The following is a 22,002-nucleotide window of genomic DNA, read 5'->3' as shown; positions in this document are numbered from 1 at the left end:
CCGCGCCGCTCCCTGGTCCAAACTAGACCATTCTTTTGTATCCCTCCATTCCCACTCCGTTCATATGGCTGTCTAGATAAGTCTTAAACGTTCCCAGTGTGTCCGCCTCCACCACCTTGCCTGGCAGCGCATTCCAGGCCCCCACCACCCTCTGTGTAAAATATGTCCGTCTGATATCTGTGTTAAACCTCCCCCACTTCACCTTGAACCTATGACCCCTCGTGAACGTCACCACCGACTTGGGGAAAAGCTTCCCACCGTTCACCCTATCTATGCCTTTCATAATTTTATACACCTCTATTAAGTCTCCCCTCATCCTCCGTCTTTCCAGGGAGAACAACCCCAGTTTACCCAATCTCTCCTCACATCTAAGCCCCTCCATACCAGGTAACATCCTGGTAAACCTCCTCTGTACTCTCTCCAAAGCCTCCACGTCCTTCTGGTAGTGTGGTGACCAGAACTGGACGCAGTATTCCAGATGCGGCCGAACCAACGTTCTATACATCTGCAACATCAGACCCCAACTTTTATACTCTATGCCCCGTCCTATAAAGGCAAGCATGCCATATGCCTTCTTCACCACCTTCTCCACCTGTGACGTCACTTTCAAGGATCTGTGGACTTGCACACCCAGGTCCCTCTGCGTATCTACACCCTTTATGGTTCTGCCATTTATCATATAGCTCCTCCCTACATTATTTCTACCAAAATGCATCACTTCGCATTTATCAGGATTGAACTCCATCTGCCATTTCTTTGCCCAAATTTCCAGCCTATCTATATCCTTCTGTAGCTTCTGACAATGCTCCTCACTATCTGCAAGTGCTGCCAATTTTGTGTCGTCCGCAAACTTACTGATCACCCCAGTTACACCTTCTTCCAGATCATTTATATAAATCACAAACAGCAGAGGTCCCAATACAGAGCCCTGCGGAACACCACTAGTCACAGGCCTCCAGCCGGAAAAAGACCCTTCCACTACCACCCTCTGTCTTCTGTGACCAAGCCAGTTCTCCACCCATCTAGCCACCTCCCCCTTTATCCCATGAGATCCAACCTTTTTCACCAGCCGACCATGAGGGACTTTGTCAAACGCTTTACTAAAGTCCATATAGATGACATCCACGGCCCTTCCCTCGTCAACCATTTTGGTCACTTCTTCAAAAAACTCCACCAGGTTAGTGAGGCATGACCTCCCTCTCACAAAACCCAGTCTAGGATGGCCTGTTCTCTAGTTGGTTCCTCAATGTATTGGTCCAGAAAACCATCCTGTGCACACTCTAGTAATTCCTCCTCCAGCATGCTGTGACTAATTTGATTTGTCAATCTATAAGCAGATTAAAATCAACCATAATTGCAGATGTTCCTTTATTGCATAAGTCTCTAATTTCTGTTGAATGCCAATTCAAACATCACTACTGTCTATTTATAACTGCCAGTAATGTTTTTGGCCTTATTATTTCCAGGTCTACCCATACAGATTGCGCATCGTCGGAGCTAATATCCTTCCTCACTATTGTGTTAATTTTCTCTCTTTAACCGGCAATGCAACCCGAGCGCCTTTTCCATATAGAATGTCCTATCTAGCCCTGAGCCATGTCTCCCTGATCCCAACTATATCATTTTAAAATGTGTCTGTTGTTGAACCAAGTAGGCTTATATGAACACTGCAATGAAGTTACTGTGAAAATCCCCGAGTCACCACACTCTGGCGCCTGTTCGGGTACACTGAGGGAGAATTTAGCATGGCCAATGCACCTAACTAGCACACATTGTGGGCTCTGGGAGGAAACCAGAGGACTCAGAGGAAAACCACGCAAACACTGGGAGAACGTGCAGACTCCGCACAGACAGTGACCCAAGCCGGGAATCGAACTCTAGTCCCTGGCGCTGTGAGGCAACAGTGCTAACCATTGTGCCACCATGCGGATGATCATTGCTATTTACATCTTTGCATGATTCACATTACTGCGAATTCTCTGCGCATTAAGGCACAATGTGTTAAGGCTAATCTTTTTCAACACTTCTTCTCCTGTTCCCGTTATTTTTTCACTCTGGCCCAGTGACAACCTTTCTTGTGTTACTCTGCTTTCCAACACCTCTGTCATTAAAGGTGATGCATAATTTCAAGTTGTAATTATATAGTAGTTGGAGTTCAGTGTTTAATCTTTTGGAGTGATTTCTTTCTACTTGATGTTTTTAAGTGTTTATTTCTTCCAGGTTCTTGGATTCTTCTTTTTATCCCACTCATCCTCGTAGCTCCATCATTTCTGTGAATGGCGATTTGATGGTGACACTTCCTTCGAAGCAGCAGATTGCTGAGGGACTCATGCTTGCAGCAGGAGGAATTTCACTCCTTACAGCAGCTTTTTAAAATTATAAATTCAAATCAATGATCTAGCTTAGAGGAGCATCATGTCCTCTCTCCTATTGTGCTTAATTTGGTGGGGGATGTTCCTGTGACTTGTAATAGGGCTATATTGATTATGCATTTTGTAATATTTCACTCTACTCTGTAATACACAGATTCACTTGCAAATTCCCAGAATGAAATAAATGTGCCTTTCTTTTGTTTGAGAATATGAATTGTTGGTTGTTGCTGGAGATATGAAGCTGTGAATGAAAGTGTGACACACGCCTGTGATGCTGAGCACTGTCTTATCTCCCTCTCTCTGTCTTACTGATTGCCTGAACTCAGTCTGATCTTCCATTCCCGCTGTTTAAAATGTATTTTTATCAGAGTCACAAATGGGCTCACATTGACACTGCAATGAAGTAACTGTGAAAATCCCCTAGGTCTCCACACTCCAGCACCTGTTTGGGTACACTGAGGGAGAATTTAGCATGGGCACTGCACCTAACCAGTACATCTTTCGACTGTGGGAGGAAACCCACGCAGACACAGGAAGAACGTGCAGAATCTGCACAGACAGTGACCCAAGCCGGGAATCGAACCCAGGTCCCTGGCGTTGTGAGGTAGCAATGTTAACCACTGTGTCACCATGCAGCCTCTACCTTGCTCAGGATTAAGTCACATAATTTGCTTCCTGATCACCAATATCCAATGGCTGATGGCCCAATGACAATTGCTCAGCGATGAGCTCAAGCAGATTAGGATGAAGTAGGGAAAGTTATGGTTTGTGTATATCTCTCAGCTCTAATTCACTGATGATGGCGAGAGGGAGTGAATGTGGAATAAAGAATGAACCAAGATAGAAACAAAAATGGAAGACAGAATTTTTGATACACTTTCAAAGAGGGGGAAAATCCTCCCATTTTTGTCGAGCATATCACAAAACACTATATTTAATAAAGCAATTTTAAACTGTAGTCACTGCTGTAATGCAGCGTACACAGGAACCCATTTATGCACAGCAAGACCCCAAAAACAGCAATACGACCAATGATTATATCCCAATGCATAACAAGAAGTGCAGTGTGTGCAGGAGGGTTTCCTGACACAATATGTGGATAGGCCGACAAGAGGTGAGGCCACATTGGATTTGGTACTGGGAAATGAACCGGGCCAAGTGTTAGATTTGGTTGTGGGAGAGCACTTTGGAGATAGTGACCACAATTCGGTGTCTTTTGTTATTGCAATGGAGAGGGATAGGGCTGTACGGCAGGGCAAGGTTTACAATTGGGGGAAAGGTAATTATGATGCGATTAGGCAAGAATTAGGGGGCATAAGTTGGGAACAGAAACTGTCAGAGAAAGGAACTAATGAAAAGTGGAACTTTTTCAAGGAACAAATACTGGAAGTCCTTGATAGGTATGTCCCTGTCAGGCAGGGAGGAAATGGCTGAGTGAGGGAACCATGGTTCACGAAAGAGGTGGAATGTCTTGTGAAAAGGAAGAGGGAAGCTTATGTAGGGATGAGGAAACAAGGTTCAGATGGCTCGATTGAGGGTTACAAGTTAGCAAGGAATGAGCTGAAAAAGGGGCTTAGGAGAGCTAGGAGGGGACACGAGAAGTCCTTGGCGGGTCGGATCAAGGAAAACCCCAAGGCTTTTTACTCTTATGTGAGGAATAAAAGAATGACCAGGGTGAGGTTAGGGCCGGTCAAGGACAGTAGTGGGAACTTGTGTATGGAGTCAGTAGAGATGGGCGAGGTGATGAATGAATACTTTTCTTCAGTGTTCACCAAGGAGAGGGGCCATGTTTTTGAGGAAGAGAAGGTGTTACAGGCTAATAGGCTGGAGGAAATAGATGTTCGGAGGGAGGATGTCCTGGCAGTTTTGAATAAACTGAAGGTCGATAAGTCCCCTGGGCCTGATGAAATGTATCCTAGGATTCTTTGGGAGGCAAGGGATGAGATTACAGAGCCTTTGGCTTTGATCTTTGGGTCATCGCTGTCCATGGGGATGGTGCCAGAGGACTGGAGAATGGCGAATGTTGTTCCTCTGTTTAAGAAAGGGAATAGAAATGACCCTGGTAATTATAGACCGGTTAGTCTTACTTCGGTGGTTGGTAAATTGATGGAAAAGGTCCTTAGAGGTGGGATTTACGACCATTTAGAAAGATGCGGATTAATCCGAGATAGTCAGCACGGATTCGTGAAGGGCAAGTCGTGCCTCACAAATTTGATAGAATTTTTTGAGGAGGTAACTAAGTGTGTTGATGAAGGTAGGGCAGTTGATGTCATATACATGGATTTTAGTAAGGCGTTTGATAAGGTCCCCCATGGTCGGCTTATGATGAAAGTGAGGAGGTGTGGGATCGAGGGAAAGTTGGCCGATTGGATAGGTAACTGGCTGTCTGGTCGAAGACAGAGGGTGGTGGTCGATGGAAAATTTTCGGATTGGAGGCAGGTTGCTAGCGGAGTGCCGCAGGGATCAGTGCTTGGTCCTCTGCTCTTTGTGATTTTTATTAATGACTTAGAGGAGGGGGCTGAAGGGTGGATCAGTAAATTTGCTGATGACACCAAGATTGGTGGAGTAGTGGATGAGGTGGAAGGCTGTTGTAGGCTGCAAAGAGACATAGATAGGATGCAAAGCTGGGCTGAAAAATGGCAAATGGAGTTTAACCCTGATAAATGTGAGGTGATTCATTTTGGTAGGACTAATGTAAATGTGGATTACAGGGTCAAAGGTAGGGTTCTGAAGACTGTGGAGGAACAGAGAGATCTTGGGGTCCATATCCACAGATCTCTAAAGGTTGCCACTCAAGTGGATAGAGCAGTGAAGAAGGCCTATAGTGTGTTAGCTTTTATTAACAGGGGGTTGGAGTTTAAGAGCCGTGGGGTTATGCTGCAACTGTACAGGACCTTGGTGAGACCACATTTGGAATATTGTGTGCAGTTCTGGTCACCTCACTATAAGAAGGATGTGGAAGTTCTGGAAAGAGTGCAGAGGAGATTTACCAGGATGCTGCCTGGTTTGGAGGATAGGTCTTATGAGGAAAGGTTGAGGGAGCTAGGGCTGTTCTCTCTGGAGCGGAGGAGGCTGAGGGGACACTTAATAGAGGTTTATAAAATGACGAAGGGGATAGATAGAGTGAACGTTCAAAGACTATTTCCTCGGGTGAATGGAGCTATTACAAGGGGGCATAACTATAGGGTTCGTGGTGGGAGATACAGGAAGGATATCAGAGGTAGGTTCTTTACGCAGAGAGTGGTTGGGGTGTGGAATGGACTGCCTGCAGTGATAGTGGAGTTAGACACTTTAGGAACATTTAAGCGGTTATTGGATAGGCACATGGAGCACACCAGGATGATAGGGAGTGGGATAGCTTGATCTTGGTTTCAGATAAAGCTCGGCACAACATCGTGGGCCGAAGGGCCTGTTCTGTGCTGTACTATTCTATGTTGTGTGTTCTAAGAAGGCTTTCAGCAAGGTCTCACATAGCAGACTACTATGTAAAGATAAAGCGCATGCGATTGCAAACAATGTCTTGAGATGGATAGAATGCTGGTTAGCAGATAGGAAGCAAAGAGTTTTTAACTCATTCGTGGGACATGGGCATCACTGGCTGGCCAGCATTTATTGCCCATGCTGTTTGTCCTTGAGGAGGTGGTGGTGAGCTGCCTTCTTGAATCACTGCTGTCCATGTGCTGTGCGTTGACTTATAATGTCATTCGAGAGGGAATTCCAGGATTTTGACCCAGTGCCTGCAAAGGAAGGGCAATATATTTCCAAGTCAGGATGGTGAGTGGCTTGGAAGGGAACTTGCAGGTGATGGTGTTCCCAGGTATCTGCTGCCCTTGCCCTTCTATTGTCCCCTTGGCATAAATGGGTCTTTCTTTGATTGGCAGACATTGACTAGTGGGGTACCACAGGGATCTGTGCTGGGACCCCAAATGTATTACCTCCAAATTTGCAGATGATACAAAATTGAGTGGGAGTGTGATCTGTGAGGAGAATGCAGAGATGCTTCAATGTGATTTGGACAGGCTCAATGTGTGAGAATTTGCCTGGTAGATGCAGTATAATATGAATAAATGTGACGTTATCTATTTCAGTAGCAATAATAGAAAGACAGATTATTATTTGAATGGGTGTAAATTGAGTGAGGTGGATACTCAGCAAGACCTTGGTGCCCTCATGCATCAGTTGCTGAAAGTAAGCGCGAAGTTGCAGCAGGCAGTAAAGAAGGCAAATAGCGTGAGGATTTATTTATAGGAATTGGGATGTTTTAATGCAACTGAACAGGGCACTGGTGAGGCCACACCTGGAGTATTGTATGCTGTTTTGGTGTCCTTATTTGAGGAAGAATGTACTTTCTTTAGAGGAAGTGCACCAAAGTTTTCATGCTGATCCCTGGGATGGCAGGTGTGTCATATGAGGAGAGACTAAGATGGTTAGGATTGTATTCACTGCAGTTTAGAACAGTGAGGGGACATCTCATAGAATGTTATAAAATTCAAACAGGATTATAGGGTAGATTCAGAAAGAATGTTCCCAAATGTAGGGGAGTTCCAAAACTAGGGCTCATTGGTTGAGGATAAGGGGTAATCCTTGTAGGACTGAGGTGAGGAGCAGTTTCTTCATGCAGAGGGTGGTGAATGTGTGGAATACACTACCACAGAAAGTAGTTGAGGACAAAATGTGTGATTTCAAGAAGAAATTAGATGTAGCTCTTGGGACTAAAATTCTCAAGGGATATGGGGAGGGGAAGGGGATCAGGATATTGAATTTGATGAGCAGACATGATCGTAATGAATGGCGGAGCAGGCTCGAAGGGCTGAACGGCCTATTCCTGATTCAATTTTCTATGTTGCTGTATAAGATCCCATGCAGGGCAAGGCGATCAATGATCAGATAGTGATACACAGCAAGATCCCACGCACAGCAATATAATCAATGATCAGTTAGTGGTACACAAGAACATCCCACAAATATATGTGTGATTAACCACAATATAGTGATGCACTGTAAGATCCCACAAGCAGCAATGTGATGAATCATCAGATAGATGCACAGCACGATCCCATAAACAGGAATATGATCATTGATCAAATAGTGATGCACAGTAAGGGTGGTTAACAGTGAAGTTAGATGATGATATTGATGGGATGGTCAAATCGGCTGCTAACTGGTGGGAATTTAACTCTGAAAAGTGTGAGGCAAAACACTTTAGCAGGAGTTATTTGACAAGGAAGTATTCAATGAACAGCATGATACCAGGGGGTTCTGGTATGTTTGTCCATAGATCTCTGAAGGTGGAAGGGCATGTTATTGTGGTGGTGAAAAAGGCATATGAGACACTTGCCTTTATCAATCAAGGCATAGATTACAAAAGCAGGGAAGTCATGTTGGAGTTGTATAGAACTTTGTTGCGGCCACAGCAGAGTACTGTGTTCAGTTATGGTCGCCACACTATAAGAATGATGTGATTGCATTGGAGGGTGTGCAGACGAGATTCACCAGGATGCTGCCTGGGATGGAACACTTAAGTTTTGAAGAGAGGTTTGATAGGCTTGTGTTTTCATTGGAGCAGAGAAGACTGAGGGGTGGCCTGATCAGGGTGTACAAGATTATGAGGAGCATGGACAGAGTGGATAGGGAACAGCTGTTCCCCATAGTTGAAGGGTCAGTGATGAGAGGATACAAGTTCAAGGTGAGGGGCAAGAGATTTAAGGGGGTTGTGAGGAAAGCTAATTTTACTCAGAGGGTGGTGACGGTCTGGAATGCGCTGCCTGCAGGGTGGGTGGTGGAGGCAGATTGCCTCACATCCTTTAAGAAGTACCTGGATGAGCACTTGGCACGTCATAACATTCAAGGCTATGAGTCAAGTGCTGGTAAATGCGATCAGGTAGTTTGGGTGTTCTCACATGTTGGTGCAGACTCGATGGGCTGAAAGACCTCTTCAGCACCCTATTCTGATTCTGTGGATCTGAAGATTCTATAAACTGGAGTTTGATCTCTGATCAGATCGCAATGCACAGCAGGTCAGATTGTGAACCACAGAAAGATTCCCACAAACAGAAATTTGATCAATGGACATGGAGTGATACACAATAATACCCCACGTACTAAAATACTTTCAATGATCAGATGGTGTGGTCGGAGGCCTGACTACAACAATGATAACAAAAACAGCATCAGTAGTAAATGCGCCTAGTTTGGGGGCGTTTAAGAGATCCGTAGATAGGTTCATGGACGAAAAGAAATTGGTTTAGGTTGGAGGGTCACAGTTTTTTTTTTTAACTGGTCGGTGCAACATCGTGGGCCGAAGGGCCTGTTCTGCGCTGTAATGTTCTATGTTCTATGTTCTATGTTCTAACTGTGACATTGGCTTTAAATTGCAAGTTGGGGACTGAGAGTTAAGCATGCTGGGAATGTTGATCAAGTTATCATCAAACAGGTCATAAAGCTGCTGCAAGTCATGACCTGGTCTGAGGGCTGTGATGTGACACTTCCTGCCATCAGTATTTAGATGACTTCTTAAACGTGAATTATATTGATTTATCACCAGCATAACTGTAAATGTTTCAGATAACACAAGTCACGGAAATGTCAAAAATAGCAAAGAGGACAGTAATGGGGTTCAGATGAATAGACTGGTGAAGTGAGCAGACACATGGATGTAAATAGAAAGAAATGTGAAGGACACATTTCTGAGGATGAATGGATGGAGGCGATTGAATTCAAAATTAAATTAAATTAAACAGCTATGCAGGGGATGTGTGGATGCACAACTCTGAAGCTCATAGGTCACAGAGTGGCACGGATTCAGGAAGGGGCTGCCGACTCAATGGTTTACTCTGAATCAATTATGTTAACTGGGAATAGCACAGAGAGGACAAGAAGTTACAATGTAAGAACATTGTTTTGGAACACCACGTGGAGGTGATGGCCGAGTAGTATTATCACGAGACTATTAATCCAGAAACTCAGCTAATGTTCTGGGGACCTGGGTTTGAATCCCGCCATGTCAGATGGTGGAATTTGAATTCAATAAAAATTATCTGAAATTAAGAATCTACTGATGACCAGGAAACCATTGCTGATTGTCAGAAAAACCCATCTGGTTCACTAATTTCTTTAGGAAGCAAATCTGCTCTCCTTGTTTGGTCTGGCTTACATGTGACTCCAGAACCACAGCAATGTGGTTGACCCTCAACTTCCCTCTGAAATGGCCTAGCAAGCCACTAAGCTGTATCAATCGCTACATCTAGGTTTCGGCTGAGGCACCGAAAAGACAATGGTAAAACAAACAGCTGTCGACTCTGCAAAGTTCACCTAGTAACATCAGGGGTTAGTGCCAAAATTGGGAGAACTATCTCACAGACCAGTCAAGCAACAGCCTGACAGTCATTTTCACAGAAGCCTATGTCACCCCATGAGATCTCATGGCTTCAGGTTAACATAAGCAAGGGAACCTCCGACTCATTATCACATACCATCCTCCTTTGGCTGATGAATCAGTACCCCTCTATGAACAACACTTGGCGGAAGCATTGAAGGTGGCAAGGCTGCAAAATGTACTCTGGGTGGGGGATTTCAATGTCCACAATCAAAAGTGGTTTGGCAGCAGCACTACTGATCAAGTAAGTTGGATCCTAAAGGATATAACTGCTAGACTGGCCTATAGCAGGTAGTGAGGGAACAAACAAGAGCGAAAAATATACTTGACCTTATCCTTACCAACCTGCCACTGCAGGTGCATCTGTTCAGGACAGTATTGGTGAGCTTGACCACAATACAGTCCTTGTGAAGTCTTGCTTTCACATTGAGAATAACCTCCATTTTGTTGTGTGCCACTATCATCGTGCTAGATGGGTAGACTTCAAAAACATTCAGCAACTCAAGACTGGGCATCAATGAAGTGCTGTCAACAGCAGCAGAACTGTACTCCAGCAATCTGCACCTCATGGGAAGGCTTATCTCCCACTCAACCATTACAATCAAGCGAGTGTTCAATGGAGAGTGCAGGAGGGCATGCCAGGAGCAGCATCAGGCATACCTAAAAATGAGGTGTCATCCTGGTGAAGACCAAACAGGGCTACTTGCATGCCATATGGCAAAAACAGCAAGTGATAGACAGAGTTAAGCGATCCCACAACCAATGGATCAGATCCAAGCTCTGCACTCCTGCCACATCAACTCATGAATGGTGGTGGACAATCAAAAATCTCACTGGCGGAGGAGGCTTGACAAACATCCCCATCCTCAGTGATAGAGAAGCCCAGCTCATTAGGGCAAAAAATAAGGCTGAGATATTCACAGCAATCCTCAGCCAGATGTGCCAAGTGAATGATCCATCTCGGCCTTCTCTAGTGGTCCCCAGCATCACAGATGTCAGTCTCCAGCCAAATCAATTCATTCCACATGATATCAAGAAACAGTTGGAGGCATTGGATACTGCAAAGGCTACAGACAACATTCCAGCAATAGTACTGAGGACTTGTGCTCGAGAAAGTGCCATGTGCCTAGCCAAGCTCTTCCAGTACAGTTACAACATTGGCATCTACCCAACAATCTGGAAAATTACCCAAGTCTGTTCTTTACACAAGAAACAGGGCAAATCCAACCCATCCAATTACTGCCCATCAGTCCATTCTCAATCATCAGTAAAGTGATGGAAGGGGTCATCAAAAGTGTTGTCAAGCAATAGTTGCTCAGCAATAACCTGCTCAGTGATGCTCAGCTTGAGTTTTGCCAGGGTCACTCAGCTCCTAACCTCATTAAAGCCTTGGTTCAAGCAAGGACAAAACAGCTGAATTCCAGACATGAGGTGAGAGTGGCAGCCCTTGACATCAAGGCCACATTTAACTGAGTGTGGCATCAAAGAGCAGAGCAAATGAAGAATCAATGGGTATCAGGGGTCAAACTCTCTGCTGGTTGAGTCATACCTTGCATTGTGGTTGTGGGGAATAGGTCATCCCAGCTCCGGACATCTCTGTAGAAGTGCCGCAGGGTAGTGTCCGAGGTCTAATCATCTTCTACTGCTTCATCAATGACCTTCCTTCCGTCAAAAGGTCAGAAGTGGGGATGTTCGTCGATGATTGCAAATGGTAAGCATTATTCGTGACTCCTCAGATACTGAAGCAGTCCATGTTCAAATGCAACAAGATTTGGAAAATATCCGGGCTTGGACTGACAAGTGGCAAGTAACATTCGTGCCACACAAATGTCAGGCAATGACCATCAGCAATAAGAGACATTCTAATCACTACTCTATGACATTCAATGGTGTAGCCATCACTATACCCCCTGCTGTCAGCATCCATTGACCAGGAAATCAACTGACTCGCCACGTAAACACAATGGCTACAAGAGCAGGTCAGAGGCTAGGAATACTGCGGTGAGTAACTCACCTCCTAACTCCTCAAAGCCCGTCCACTATCTACAAGACACAAGTCAGGAGTGTGATGGAATACTCCCCACTTGCCTGGATGGGTGCAGTTCCGACAACATTCAAGAAGCTTGATGCCATCCAGGACAAAACAACCCACTGATTGGCACCACATCCACAAACATCCACTCCCTCCACCACTTATGCTCAGTAGTAGCAGTATCTACAATTTGCACTGCAGCAATTCACCAAAGATCCTCAGACAATACCTTTCAAACCCATGACCATTTCCATCTGGAATGACAAGGACAGCAGATACATGGAACACCATCACCTGGTGGTTCCCATCCAAGCCACTCACCATCCTGACTTGGAAATATTTCACCATTCCTTCACAATTGCTGAGTCAAAATCCTGGAACTCCCTCACTAATGACATTGAGGGTCAACCCACAGCATGTGGACTGCAGTGTTTCAAGGAGGCAGCTCACCACCACCTTTTCAATGCTAACAAGGGATGGGCAATAAATGCTGGCCAGCCAGTCCCGCATGTCCCACAAATTAATACAAAAAAATGTGATGAGTTCCCCATTCCTAGGAAGTGCGTAACTCACAATTGGTTGGTGGAACTCATCATAAATGGCACAATAGATAGAACCATAGAACCATAGAAAATTACAGCTCAGAAACAGGCCTTTTGACCCTTCTTGTCTGTGCCGAACCATTTTTTGCCTAGTCCCACTGACCTGCACTTGGATCATATCCCTCCACACCCCTCTCATCCATGAACCTGTCCAAGTTTTTCTTAAATGTTAAAAGTGCATTTACCACTTTATCCGGCAGCTCATTCCACACTCCCACCACTCTCTGCGTGAAGAAGCCCCCCCTAATATTCCCTCTAAACTTTTCTCCTTTCACCCTTAACCCATGCCCTCTGGTTTTTTTCTCCTCTAGCCTCAGTGGAAAAAGCCTGCTTGCATTCACTCTATCTATACCCATCAAAATGTTGTACACCTCTATCAAATCTCCCCTCATTCTTCTACGCTCCAGGGAATAAAGTCCCAACCGATTCAATCTCTCTCTGTAACTCAACTTCTGAAGTCCCGACAACATCCTTGTGAACCTTCTCTGCACTCTTTCAACCTTATTTACATCCTTCCTGTAACTAGGTGACCAAAACTGTACACAATACTCTAAATTCGGCCTCACCAATGCCTTATATAACCTTACCATAACACTCCAACTTTTATACTCGATACTCCGATTTATAAAGGCCAATGTACCAAAGGCACTCTTTACGACCCTATCCACCTGTGATGTCACTTTTAGGGAATTCTGTACCTGTATTCCCAGATCCCTCTGTTCATCTGCACTGTTCAGAGTCCTATCATTTACACTGTACGTTCTACTTTGGTTTGTCCTTCCAAAGTGCAATATCTCACACTTGTCTGCGTTAAATTCCACTTGCCATTTTTCAGCCCATTGTTCTAGTTGGTCCAAATCCCTCTGCAAGCTTTGAAAACCTTCCTCACTGTCCACTACACCTCCAATCTTTGTATCATCAGCAAATTTGCTGATTCAATTTACCACATTATCATCCAGATCATTGATATAGATGACAAAAAAACAATGGACCCAACACCGATCCCTGCAGCACACACTAGTCACAGGCCTCCACTCAGAGAAGCAATCCTCCACAACCACTCTCTGGCTTCTTCCATTGAGCCAGTGTCTAATCCAATTTACTACCTCCCCGAGTGGGACAAAGACTGAGGATTGTGCAATTTTAAGATAGTGTGTCTTGTGAAAACCAGAGGCAAGGATCATTGTGAATTCTCAACAGAATCAGAAGAGTTGTCATCATCTCCTGTTCAACTGTGTGAAGGCACTGCACCGTTGCTGTACAACACTTAGACATTGAAAAGTAAGCTTGTACACTCCATTTTTTAACTATTACCTTAGCCCTAACCATTTCTCTTTTCTATATTTCTTCTCACTGACTCCATTTAGCAGTTGCTGAGTGCTCAGAGTATTCTTAATTCTCTATTCCAACTGTCAGAAAGGATTCTTATCCCTGTGTGTCTTGTCTCTGTAATATCCTCTACCCGTAAAACAATTAGTTTTGATTTGATTTGATTTATTATTGTCATATGTGAAAACAGTGCATACAGTGAAAAGTATTATTTCTTGTGCGCTAAACAGACAAAACATACCATTCATAGCGAAGGAAACAAGAAAGTGCAGAATGTAATTTTACTGCTATAGCTTGGATGTAGAGAAAGATCAACTTAATGCAAGTTAGGTCCGTTCCAACGTCTGACGGTAGCAGGGAAGAAGCTGTCCTTGAGTTGGTTGGTACATGACTTCAGACTTGTGTATCTTTTTCCTGATGGAAGAAGGTGGAAGAGAGAATGTCCGGGGTGCATGCTGTCCTTAATTATGCTGGCTGCTTTGGCAAGGAAGCAGGAAGTGTTGACAGATTCAATGGATGGGAATCTGGGTTACGTGATGGATTGGGCTACACTCACGATCTTTTGTAGTTCCTTGAGGTCTTGGGCAGAGCAGGAGCCATGTCAACATATGATACAGCCAGAAAGAATGCTTTCTATGGTGCATCTGTAAAAGTTGGTGAGAGTTGTAGCTGACATAACAAATTTCCTTAGTCTTCTGAGAGGCATTGGTGGATTTTCTTAATGATAGTGTCAGCAAAGGGTGGGGGGCGGGTGGGGGTGGGGGGTGGTGGAGGGGCGGGTGGGGTGGACCAGGACAGGTTGGTGATCTGGACACCTAAAAACTTGAAGCTCTCGACCCTTTCCACTTCATCTCTGTTGATATAGACAGGGGCATGCTCTCCAATACGCTTCCTGAAGTTGATGGCAGTCTCCTTCATTTTGTTGACATTGAGGGAGAGATTATTGTCACTGCACCAGTTCACCAGATTCTCTATCTCATTCTTGTACTCTGTCTCGTCATTGTTTGAGATCTGACCCACTATGGTAGTGTCGTCAGCAAACTTGAAGATCCTCTAGGTTTTTTTCCTTTAGTCTAATGCTGATTTTATGGGCTCTACCTTTGGTGCTTGAGTCTTCAGGTGCCTCGACACACAGCCCCCAGAATCCCTTCACAAGTGTCTCCAGCTCCATACCTTCCTTTCCTCTTGACAGTGCGTCTTATATATTTCCTCTGCCAACAACCCTTATCCAGCATCCTAACATCTCATTTATGTAATTTAGTCTCATGTTTTAGCTGATAAAGAGGCTTTGAAAAGCCTGAAATATTTGACTATATTAAGGATGCTATGTAAATGAAAGTTCTTCATGTATATAAATATTCAGTAGACTACGACATAAATTAAAGGCAAAGTTGGATTTCCAATTTCAATCTTTTCCTGGTGATTTACTGAACGCAATTTAATAAATGTGAATTAGAATGTTTGTAACGTTGCTGTAAGTTCTTTTACAACATACTCTCATCAATAGAATGTCCACGACAGTTATAGCGAATTCCCACATTTGGAGTAGGAGTATAGTGAGCAAAAAGTGCAGGTTCACTCAAATCCTTTCGTATTTCTGATGTCTCTAAGAACAAAGAACAAAGAACAAAGAACAGTACAGCACAGGAAACAGGCCCTTCGGCCCTCCAAGCCTGTGCCGCTCCTTGGTCCAACTAGACCAATCGTTTGTATCCCTCCATTCCCAGGCTGCTCATGTGACTATCCAGGTAAGTCTTAAACGATGTCAGCGTGCCTGCCTCCACTACCCTACTTGGCAGCGCATTCCAGGCCCCCACCACCCTCTGTGTAAAAAACGTCCCTCTGATATCTGAGTTATACTTCGCCCCTCTCACCTTGAGCCCGTGACCCCTCGTGATCGTCACCTCCGACCTGGGAAAAAGCTTCCCACTGTTCACCCTAACTATACTCTTCATAATCTTGTACACCTCTATTAGATCTCCCCTCATTTTCCGTCTTTCCAAGGAGAACAACCCCAGTCTACCCAATCTCTCCTCATAGCTAAGACCCTCCATACCAGGCAACATCCTGGTAAACCTTCTCTGCACTCTCTCTAACGCCTCCACGTCCTTCTGGTAGTGCGGCGACCAGAACTGGACGCAGTACTCCAAATGTGGCCTAACCAGCGTTCTATACAGCTGCATCATCAGACTCCAGCTTTTATACTCTATACCCCGTCCTATAAAGGCAGGCATACCATATGCCTTCTTCACCACCTTCTCCACCTGTGTTGCCACCTTCAAGGATTTGTGGACTTGCACACCTAGGTCCCTCTGTGTTTCTATACTCCTGATGACTCTGCCATTTATTGTATAACTCCTCCCTACATTATATCTTCCAAAATGCATCACTTCGCATTTATCCGGATTAAACTCCATCTGCCACCTCTCCGCCCAATTTTCCAGCCTATCTATATCCTGCTGTATTGCCCGACAATGCTCTTCGCGATCTGCAAGTCCAGCCATCTTCGTGTCATCCGCAAACTTGCTGATTACACCAGTTACACCTTCTTCCAAATCATTTATATATATCACAAATAGCAGAGGTCCCAGTACAGAGCCCTGCGGAATACCATTGGTCACAGACCTCCAGCCGGAAAAAGACCCTTCGACCACTACCCTCTGTCTCCTATGGCCAAGCCAGTTCTCCACCCATCTAGCCACTTCTCCTTGTATCCCATGAGCCTTAACCTTCTTAACCAACCTGCCATGTGGGACTTTGTCAAATGCCTTACTGAAATCCAAATAGACGACATCCACGGCCCTTCCTTCATCAACCGTTTTTGTCACTTCCTCAAAAAACTCCACCAAATTTGTAAGGCACGACCTCCCTCTTACAAAACCATGCTGTCTGTCACTAATGAGATTGTTCCGTTCTAAATGCACATACATCCTGTCTCTAAGAATCCTCGCCAACAACTTCCCTACCACGGATGTCAAGCTCACCGGCCTATAATTTACTGGGTTATCCCTGCTACCCTTCTTAAACAACGGGACCACATTCGCTATCCTCCAATCCTCAGGGACCTCACCCGTGTCCAAAGAAGCGACAAAGATTTCCGTCAGAGGCCCAGCAATTTCATCTCTCGTCTCCCTGAGCAGTCGAGGATAGATGCCATCAGGCCCTGGGGCTTTGTCAGTTTTAATGTTCCCTAAAAAACCTAACACTTCCTCTCTTGTAATGGAGATTTTCTCTAATGGGTCAAGACCTCCCTCCGAGACACTCCCGGTTAACACGCCCCTCTCCTTCGTGAATACCGATGCAAAATATTCATTTAGGATCTCCCCTATTCCCTTGGGTTCCAAGCATAATTCCCCTCCTTTGTCCCTGAGAGGTCCGTTTTCTCCCTGACAACTCTTTTGTTCCTAACGTATGAATAGAATGCCTTAGGATTCTGCTTAATCCTGCCTCTAATTCTACTCTCCTGCTAAACTTCCCCCTCTGTGTGTGGCACCTCCCATTATGTAACTCCCAATGTTGTTTCTCACTTCTCTCAGTCTGTCTCACCAGACACTTTACAATCCTGTTTGGCGCTAAATTTCTCTTTCCCTTTTAATCTGCTCGGCCTCCTGTTATTCATTCTCATGCTCTTGTATCTTTGAACCTCTTTCTCTCTCTTCTTTCATCGTAGTGTCACTAATCTTTTAAGCTGTCCTGCTGATTTTCATGGAAAGAAGTTTAACAACACCAGGTTAAAGTCCAACAGGTTTATTTGGTAGCAAAACCCACAAGCTTTCAGAACCTCAAGCCCCTTCTTCAGGTGAGTGGGAATTCTGTTCACAAACAGGGCATATAAAGACACAGACTCAATTTACAGAATAATGGTTGGAATGCAAATACTTACAGCTAATCAAGTCTTTAAGGTACAAACAATGTGAGTGGAGAGAGCATTAAGACAGGTTAAAGAGATGTGTATTGTCTCCAGACAGGATAGCCAGTGAGACTCCAGGCAAGCTGTGGGAGTTACAGATAGTGTGACATGAACCCAATACCCCGGTTGAGGCCGTCCTCATGTGTGCGGAACTTGGCTATCAGTTTCTGCTCAGCGACTCTGCGCCGCCGTGTGTTGTAAAGGCTGCCTTGGAGAATGCTTACCTGAATATCAGAGGTCGAATGCCCATGACCGCTCCCCAACAGGAAGAGAACAGTCTTGCCTGGTGATTGTCGAGCGGTGTTCATTCATCCGTTGTCGCAGCGTCTGCATGGTTTCCCCAATGTACCATGCCTCGGGACATCCTTTCCTGCAGTGTATCAGGTAGACAATGTTGGCCGAGTTGCAAGAGTATGTACCGTGTACCTGGTGGATGGTGTTCTCATGTGAGATGATGGCATCTGTGTCGATGATCCAGCACGCCTTGCAGAGGTTGCTGTGGCAGGGTTGAGTGGTGTCGTGGTCACTGTTCTCCTGAAGGCTGGGTAGTTTGCTGCGGACAATGGTCTGACGCTGCGACAAAGGATGAATGAACACCACTCGACAATCACCAGGCAAGACTGTTCTCTTCCTGTTGGGGAGCACTTCAGCAGTCACGGGCATTTGGCCTCTGATATTTGGGTAAGTGTTGTCCAAGGCGGCCTTCACAACACACGACGGCGCAGAATCGCTGAGCAGAAACTGATAGCCAAGTTCCGCACACATGAGGACGGCCTCAACCGGGATATTGGGTTCATGTCACACTATCTGTAATCCCCACAGCTTGCCTGGACCTGCAGAGTCTCACTGGCTGTCCTGTCTGGAGACAATACACATCTCTTTAACCTGTCTTAATGCTCTCTCCACTCACATTGTTTGTACCTTAAAGACTTGATTAGCTGTAAGTATTTGCATTCCAACCATTATTCTGTAAATTGAGTCTGTGTCTTTATATGCCCTGTTTGTGAACAGAATTCCCACTCACCTGAAGAAGGGGCTTAAGGCTCTGAAAGCTTGTGGCTTTTGCTACCAAATAAACCTGTTGGACTTTAACCTGGTGTTAAACTTCTTACTGTGTTTACAGTCCAACGCCGGCATCTCCACATCATGATTTTCATAGAATCTCTACAGTGCCGAAGGAGGCCATTCAGCCCAACCAACTCTCCAACACAGAATTCCAAATAGGCCCTTTCCCTGTAACCCCACTTACCCACCCCACTAATCCCTTAACCTACACATTTTGGGACATTAAGAGGCAATTTTGCATCGCCAATCCTCCTAACTGGCACATCTATGGACTTTGGGAGGAAACTGGAGCACCCACAGGAAACCAACACAGACAGAGGGAGAACGTACAAGTTCCACACAGACAGTCACCAAAGGCCAAAATTGAACCTGGATCCCTGGTGCTGTGAGGCAGCAGTTCCAACCATGATGTGCAGTCTAAAACTGAATTGAACTTTCAACTTCTCCAAGGTGGGATTCAAACCCAGGTCCCCAGAGCATTACCAATTTTAGTCCAAATGTGTCTTTCCACTTTTCTACAATTCTTCTGTGACTCATTATATCATTCCCTTAGTCTTATTTTTCCACAGAGTATCTGGTCTGATTGTTTTTATATTTAGCCCCATCCCAATTAACATATTTCTTTTCCAGTCTTACCCCTTTTTCATTCCCTCTTCTCCATTGTCATGCTAGTTCCTTTCTCATTAACTCTCCCTGAGGTCTCTTCTCTTCCAGCCAATGTTCCAATCTCTGAGTGATGAAGTCCATCTCCCTCTCCCTTTTGCTGCCTTGTGTCTACCGAGACAACTGAATTTATTAATCTTGCTATTCTGATGTAGTAGTAGATGAATCATGGCACAGGGTGCAGGGTGTTATAAAGATGCCCTGGACTACTGCATGTTGCATCTTGCAGTGAGCTTCATGAAGTAATGTCTCATCCTCAGCATAATTTGATAAGGCAGAAATTGGGATGTGCAGCTAGTGAAAAAAGTGGAAGTGAGGAAACAGGTAAAGGTGACTGGAAGGAAGAGGTATCAGTCAATCTCACCTAGCTGGCTCCATGGTTAAGGTGTGGGAGGTGATAGCAGCTCTAGATTGAATGGGGTCAGCTTACAACAAGACAAATGTCACATTGGTCTTCAAAACAAAGTGCTGAGAAAACTCAGCAGGTCTGGAATCATCTGAGGACTGAGTAACAGAGTTAATGTTTCAAGTCCACTATGACTCTACTCAGGAATGAAAAAGTACATAGGAACTCGAGAGAACATAGGAATTAAGCGTGAGAATAGACAATTCAACCCTTTGAGCCTGCTGCGCCTTCTGTATGATCATGACTGATCTCCATCTTATCCTAACTCCAGTTCGCTGCCTTTTTCCCATAGTCCTCTATCTCACTTTTGATCAAATATTTATCTATCTCTTTCATGAATCTGTAGGCGGGCATAAATTTTGTGGGTATTAGGATTAGAATATTTCTTAAACTATAACTCGATAAATGAAGCAAAACAGGACAGCATTCAGCCAGAAAGGTGTGAGTAAGGCAAGCAGGCATCTTTTAAACACAGAAACCAGGTTGACAAAGACTCAGGAACTCGCATCAATATGCTATTCAGAAAATATCTTGAGACCTGGAAAACTTCCTGACATCCCATCAAACACCCATTGTCCAAAGGAATTCAGAGACATAAAGCAATTATCACACTCTTAAACCAAACTTTACATATTAAAACTCTAGACCAGAAAACCCATTAACGGGATAACTATAAAAGAAAACCATTTACACATCAAACTCCACACCCACAAACCTATTGAAACAGGATGATTATATCAGGAAACCACTCACAAACCATTTACATATCAAAACAGATCGTTACTATAACTATACTCCGTTTTGGCAGGCAGGCAGAGTACTTTGCGGGACTGTCTTGTCTGTGTCCTGATTGTACCTCCGTCGACGTAAAAAACTATAATAAACTGTGCTGTTATCGATCTTGGCTCTGGGTGCGAGTGGTGTGGTATCTGTTCACTCGTGCTAACAATTGGGGGCTCGTCCGGGATAGTGACCGCCGCTGGAACATCGCCTCTCAAACACTGGGTGAGTATCTTTACTCATTTAAAGTCCGCGGGAATTCCCAGTGCCAGCGGTGTTCCACGGCTGCCGCGATCTGAACTTGTGAACAGAGCCCGATCGAGAGCTGCACAGCGGGGTAGGTTCTTCTTTGGGCGGGTGAGCGGGGTCGCGAATTGTAATTGATTGTGTACTGTTGCATTCCGTGTATCCCTGACAGCGGACCCGACCAGACATTAGCTGACCCAAAAGGTACCTAAGGAAGACAAGGGTTAAGTGGCCGGGAGGCCGGGAGGACGTCCAGGGTTAGGGCCAATGAACGCGGACTCACGAAGTTCGGTTTAAGTCCGGGCGCTGCAAGTCGGGTAGGACCTCTGCAGGCGCGAAAGTCTGGGCCACTGGAAACAGATCCGCGAGGAGTCTGCTACATGTCCGGGCGCTACTAAGTCTGGAGCCTCTGTGAGTGCTTCGGGCACTACAAGCAGGAGACCTCTGGTAGCGCGAAAGAACGGCTACACGCCGGGGGAACTCCTACCTGCGGTCAATCCCACGCTTGTCCGCACCCAGGTCAGGGTGATTCCCGGGGAGATAGGGAAACGGCGAGCCTCTGTGGATTGATTTAGCGGTAGGATTTGGTCAGGAAAGAGTGGCCCCCGGCCCCTGTAGTCGTGGTCAGAGCCCCCCCCCCCCTGTCTCTGTGAGCGGTGATCTCCCCGTTACATGCAGGACGGGCTCTGCGTGTTACTGCTGAAGGTTTAAAGGTACTGACAGTGGAAACACCAAACCAGGAACCCCAGGGATACCTACACAAGTATCTGTGGGAAGCACCAAACCAGGATTAGTACACCACTGATCTTAGCTAAGAGATTCGACATGGATAGCATTGAGACCATTTTTGAATGGGGGCCGGAAGGGTCCCTCACCCGCTATCTAGCAGATAAAAACAAGAACCTAATTAAAAGCATGATTAAAACAGGGTGGAAACCCCAAGACCCCCTTGAGAGCCAACGGGAATGGTGGGCAACGGAAAAGAGGAACAAGGATGATAAGGCTTGGATCCTCATACTGAAGGCACACCTCACCCTAGCAGGGCGAGTCCATAAATACGTTCAGGATAAACAAGAAAAGGCTGAACAGAAAAAGCATGCTGCTGTGATGGCTATTAACCCCGTGTTGCCGGCACTGACCGACTTCTCCCGTGAAGCCCCATACGAGGAATGTCCCGATTGGGAGTGCTTAATAGACGAGACAAGTCCTCGGTGCCCAACAG

At 45.3% G+C, this 22,002-nt stretch overlaps 1 protein-coding gene across 1 annotated transcript in view; it reads left to right on the top strand.

Annotated features, from left to right (window-relative positions):
- The window catches only part of LOC144508223 (CD177 antigen-like), a 41,264-nt gene extending 38,690 nt beyond the window's left edge, over positions 1-2,574 (top strand). Inside the window, exon 6 of the mRNA XM_078236035.1 lies at positions 2,221-2,574. Within this exon, the coding sequence (XP_078092161.1) occupies positions 2,221-2,276 (56 nt within the window). The 3' untranslated portion in view covers positions 2,277-2,574. The remainder of the gene's footprint in view (positions 1-2,220) is intronic.
- The last annotated feature ends 19,428 nt before the right edge of the window (positions 2,575-22,002 follow it).

The sequence above is a fragment of the Mustelus asterias genome, chromosome 20 (assembly GCF_964213995.1).
Source record: "Mustelus asterias chromosome 20, sMusAst1.hap1.1, whole genome shotgun sequence".
NCBI lineage: Eukaryota > Metazoa > Chordata > Chondrichthyes > Carcharhiniformes > Triakidae > Mustelus > Mustelus asterias.
Note: the sequence above shows the minus strand (reverse complement) of the source record. Positions and strands in the feature narration are given on the sequence as shown.